This window comes from Coenobita brevimanus, chromosome 23, assembly GCF_032717465.1.
Source record: "Coenobita brevimanus isolate Jiangsu-jjx chromosome 23, ASM3271746v2, whole genome shotgun sequence".
Taxonomy (NCBI): domain Eukaryota; kingdom Metazoa; phylum Arthropoda; class Malacostraca; order Decapoda; family Coenobitidae; genus Coenobita; species Coenobita brevimanus.
In genome coordinates, this window is record NC_136976.1 from 1223526 (window position 1) to 1230177 (window position 6652).

Consider the following 6652-nt stretch of genomic DNA (forward strand, 5'->3'; position numbering starts at 1 on the left):
ACCACCACCATCACCATCACCACCACCACCACCACCACCACCACCACCACTACCACCACCACTTCCACATTACCACCACCATCACCTCCACATTACCACCACCACCACCACCATCATCCCCACATTACCACCACCATCCACACATTACCACCACCATCCCCACATTACCACCACCACCACCATCCCCACATTACCACCACCATCCCCACATCACTACCACTACCACCATCATCCACACATTACCACCACCACCACCACCACCACCACCATCCACACATCACCACCACCACCATCCACACATCACCACCACCACCATCCACACATCACCACCACCACCACCATCCCCACATTACCACCACCATCCCCACATCACTACCACTACCACCATCATCCACACATCACTACCACTACCACCATCATCCACACATTACCACCATCATCCACACATCACTACCACTACCACCATCATCCACACATTACCACCATCATCCACACATTACCACCATCATCCACACATTACCACCACCACCACCACCACCATCCACACACCACCACCACCACCATCCACACATCACCACCACCACCATCCACACATCACCACCACCACCATCCACACATCACCACCACCACCATCCACACATCACCACCACCACCATCCACACATCACCACCACCACCATCCACACATCACCACCATCACCATCCACACATCACCACCACCACCATCCACACATCACCACCACCACCATCCACACATCACCACCACCACCATCCACACATCACCACCACCATCCACACATCACCACCACCACCATCCACACATTACCACCACCACCACCACCATCCACACATTACCACCACCACCACCACCACCATCCCCACATCACTACCACTACCACCATCATCCACACATTACCACCACCACCACCACCACCATCCCCACATCACTACCACTACCACCACCATCCACACATTACCACCACCACCACCACCACCACCATCCCCACATCACTACCACTACCACCATCATCCACACATTACCACCACCACCACCACCACCACCACCATCCAAACATCACCACCACCACCATCCACACATCACCACCACCACCATCCACACATCACCACCACCACCATCCACACATTACCACCACCACCACCACCACCATCCACACATTACCACCACCACCACCACCACCATCCGCACATTACCACCACCACCACCATCCACACATTACCACCACCACCACCACCACCACCATCCACACATTACCACCACCACCACCACCACCATCCACACATTACCACCACCACCACCACCATCCACACATTACCACCACCACCATCACCACCACCACCATCCACACATTACCACCACCATCCACACATTACCACCACCATCCACACATTACCACCACCATCCACACATTACCACCACCATCCACACATTACCACCACCATCCACACATTACCACCATCACCACCACCACCATCACCACCACCACCACCACCACCATCACCACCACCACCACCATCACCACCACCACCACCATCACCACCACCACCATCACCACCACCACCATCACCACCACCACCATCACCACCACCACCATCCACACATTACCACCACCACCACCACCATCCACACATTACCACCACCACCACCACCACCACCATCCCCACGTTACCACCACCATCCACACATTACCACCACCACCACCACCATCCCCACATTACCACCACCATCCCCACATCACTACCACTACCACCACCATCCACACATCACCACCACCACCACCATCCACACATTACCACCACCACCACCACCACCATCCACACATCACCACCACCACCATCCACACATTACCACCACCACCACCATCCACACATTACCACCACCACCACCATCCACACATTACCACCACCACCACCATCCACACATTACCACCACCACCACCATCCACACATTACCACCACCACCACCATCCACACATTACCACCACCACCACCATCCACACATTACCACCACCACCACCATCCACACATTACCACCACCACCACCATCCACACATTACCACCACCACCACCATCCACACATTACCACCACCACCACCATCCACACATTACCACCACCACCACCATCCACACATTACCACCACCACCACCATCCACACATTACCACCACCACCACCATCCACACATTACCACCACCACCACCATCCACACATTACCACCACCACCACCATCCACACATTACCACCACCATCCCCACATCACTACCACCACCACCATCATCCACACATTACCACCACCACCACCACCACCACCACCACCATCCACACATTACCACCACCACCACCATCCACACATTACCACCACCACCACCACCATCCACACATTACCACCACCACCACCACCATCCACACATTACCACCACCACCACCACCATCCACACATTACCACCACCACCACCACCATCCACACATTACCACCACCACCATCCACACATTACCACCACCACCACCATCCGCACATTACCACCACCACCACCACCATCACCACCACCACCATCACCACCATCATCCACACATTACCACCACCACCACTATCCACACATTACCACCACCACCACCACCACCACCACCACCATCCATACATGACCACTATCCACACACCACCATCCATACATCATCACCGTCCACACACCACCATCCACACATTACCACCACCACCACCACCACCACCACCACCATCCGCACATTACCACCACCACCACCACCATCCACACATCACCACCACCACCCCCCCACACATCACCAGATATGAAGGCCGATGTAGCTAGGGAACTGACGGGGGATCGAGCTGCTATGATGAATTTTGTGCTGAGGAGCCTATGACACACTCTCTCTCTCTCTCTCTCTCTCTCTCTCTCTCTCTCTCTCTCTCTCTCTCGTTCTTTCTTTCTGTGCCCACCTGCCTGCCACAGATGCAAGTCTCCGGATGTTAGATTCGGTGCATCATGCTAGTTTTCGTCTGGCTAGTGGGGCATTCAAGACAACCCCCATTTCGAGTTTGTAGGTGGATTCTGAAGCCGTCCCTTTGGATTTACGTCGCCAGTCGTTGATGATGAGGTCTTGGCATCTTCTTCACCGCCTCCCAGACTCAGTGCTCTGTGCCGTGAGCTCCAAGGATTCCCGATCTTCTGTTTGACTCTCGTCTTCGTTTCCCATGGCCTTTTGTTTACAGGGTCCCGTCTGTTGTGTCAGCCTCCTCTGTTCCTAGGATGGCAGTCTGCATCGAATCCAGAGGGCGGAATCTTTGCTACTCCCTCTCAGGTGTCCCCCCCTTCCCCACCTCTCTCTCTCTCTCTCTCTCTCTCTCTCTCTTTTAGCATATGCCTCTATCATGATGGATCAAAGACTGGTACTGGAGTAGGCTTTGGTGTCGTCTTCCCTTCCTTCAGTCCGAGCGGAATCCTTTCTGGGTTGTTCTTACGGCGGACCTGACTGCGATTTATATTTTCTCTCCGATTAATTTTTACTCTCCCTCAGTCTGATTGTGATTTTCTGAGGCTTTTATAATGCTCTCTCTGCACTGCTGTCTTTTAATTAATCTCATCCACAGGTTTTATCAATTTTAGAGTGGGTTTTCCTCCATGGTCGTCGTGTGGGGCTTTGTTGGGTTAGTCCACCTACCTAACCACCACCTAACCTACCTACCTGCTGCCTATCTACCTACCTACCTACCTGCCTGCCTACCTACCTGCCTGCCTACCTACCTGCCTACCTAGCTACCTACCTACTAGCTACCTACCTACCTACCTACCTACCTACTAGCTACCTACCTACCTACCTACCTACTAGCTACCTACCTACCTACCTACCTGCCTGCCTACCTACCTACCTACCTACCTACCTACCTGCCTGCCTGCCTGCCTTCCTACCTACCTACCTACCTGCCTACCTGCCTGCCTACCTACCTACCTGCCTGCCTACCTACCTTCCTACCTGCCTGCCTACCTACCTTCCTACCTGCCTACCTACCTACCTGCCTACCCACCTGCCAACCTGCCTGCCTACCTACCTGCCTACCTACCTGCCTACTTACCAGCTTACTTGCCTACCTACTTGCTTACTTACCTACCTACTTGCCTACTTACCTGCTTGCCTACCTACCTGTCTACCTACCTACCTACCTGCCTATCTACCTACCTACCCACCCACCTACCCATCCACCTACCACCCGCCTACCACCCACCTGCCTATTACCTACCCACCTACTCACCTACCTGTCTGCCATCCTGCCTACCTGCTTTCTACCTGCTTCCTTACCTATCTACCTACCTACTTACCTACTTACCTAATTACCTACTTACCTACCCATCTATCTACCTACTTACCAATCTACAAGCCTACCGGTCTACCAAGCTATCTATCTACCTGCATATCTGCCTACCAACCTATCTACCTACCTGCCTATCAGCATACCTACCCATCAGCCTATTTACCTGTCTACTACCTACATTCCTGCCTGCCTGCCTATCTACCTACCTGCCTATCTACCTACCTGCCTATCTACCTACCTGTCTACCTACCTACCTGCCTACCTACCAACCTACCTGTTTACCTACCTACCTGTCCACCTGCTTTCTTGCCTACGTGCCTTCTTGCCAACTTGCCCACCGGCCTTCCTGCCTGCCTGCTTTCCTACATATCTGCTTTCCTGTCTACCTGCCTTCCTGCCTGTCTTCCTTCCCACCTGTCTTCCTGCCTTTCTACCTGCCTTTTTGTCTACCTGCCCTCCTGCCTTCCTTTCTACCTCCTTTCCTATCTAACTGCTACCTGCCTGCCTAACTATCTACCTGCCCACCTACCTGCCCACCCATCTACCTAGCTTCCTGCCTACCTTCCTGTCTACCTACCGACTTACCTACCTACTTACCTACCTACTTACCTACCTACTTACCTACCTTCTTACCTACTTACCTATCTACCCACCTACCTATCTACCCACCTCTCAACTTGCATATCTACCTTCCTACCTAACTACCTGCTTACTTGCCTACCTGCTACCTATCTGCCAATCTATTTACCTGCCTACCTACCTCCCTACCAACCTATCTACCCACCTACCTACCTACCCACCTACCCACCTACCCACCTATCTACCCACCTACCTACTTACCCAACTACCCACCTACCTACCTACCTATTTACCTACCTACTTATGTGCCTACCTACCTACGTGTCTACCTACCTACCTACCTACATGCCTACCTACCTACCTACCTACATGCCTACCTACCTACCTACCTACATGCCTACCTACCTGCTACCTACCTACCTGCCCACCCACCCACCCATATACCTACCCACCCACCCACCCACCCATATACCTACCCACCCACCCACCTACCCACCCACCCACCCACCTACCCACCCACCCACCTACCCACCCACCCACCTACCCACCCACCTATCAATCCACCTACCCACCCACCTACCTACCCACCCACCCACCTACACACCTGCCTACCCACCTGCTTACCCACCTGCCTACCCACCTGCCTACCCACCCACCTGCCTACCCACCTACCTGCCTACCCACCTACCCACCCACCTACTTAACATTACTTCTAGCCACTCAGCCACCTACTCACCTACTCACCTACCTGCCTGCCTACCTCTACCTACTGCTTGCCTGTCTGCCATCCTACCTATCTGCTTTCTACCTGCCTATTTACCTACCTACTTACCTAATTATCTACCTACTTGCCTACCCACCTATCTACCTACTTACCAATCCACAAGCCTACCCTGCCTACCAACCTACCTTCCTATCAGCCTACTTACCTATCTACTACCTATCTTCCTGCCTGCCTGCCTATCTACCTACCTGCCTACCTATCTACCTACCTGCCTACCTACCAACCTACATGCTTACCTATCTACCATCTACCTGCCTTCTTGCCTACCTGCCTTCTTGTCTACTTTCCTGTCGGCCTTCCTGCCTACCTGCTTTCCTGCCTATCTGTTTTCCTGCCTCTACCTGCCTTCCTGCCTACCTGCCTTCCTGTCTTTCTGCCTTCCTGCCTCCCTGCCTTCCTTCCCACCTTTTTCCTTCCTTCCTTCCCACCTGTCTTCCTGCCTTTCTGCCTTTCTACCTGCCTTTCTGCCTTTCTACCTGCCTTTCTGCCTTTCTACCTTCCTGTCTACCTGCCCTCCTGCCTTTCTACCTGCCTTCCTGCATTCCTTTCTACCTCCTTTCCTATCTACCTACTACCTACCTGCCCACCTATCTACCTGCCCACTTATCTGCCCACCCATTTACTTACCTTCCTGCCTACCTACCGACCTACCTACTTACCTGTCTATCCACCTCTCAACCTGCATATCTACCTACCTACCTGCTTACTTGCCTATCTGCCTGCCTATCTGCCGATCTATTTACCTACCTACCCACCCACCTACCTACCTACCTACCCACCTACCTACCCACCTACCTACCCACCTACCTACCCACCTACCTACTTACCCAACTATCTACATACCCAACTACCCACCTACCTACCTACCCACCTACCCACCCACCCACCCACCTACCTACCCACCTACCTATCCACCTACCTATCCACCTACCTACCCACCTACCTA

General features: G+C 53.2%; 1 protein-coding gene across 1 annotated transcript; it reads left to right on the forward strand.

Moving 5' to 3' along the window:
- On the forward strand, positions 1-1613 carry LOC145393054 (uncharacterized; the record flags this gene model as incomplete). Its single annotated transcript, XM_080267392.1, has 5 exons — positions 1-80; positions 247-292; positions 859-902; positions 980-992; positions 1488-1613. Coding segments are annotated over 5 exons (309 nt in total), but the record flags the coding sequence as incomplete, so codon positions are not given.
- Between the last annotated feature and the right edge of the window lie 5039 nt (positions 1614-6652).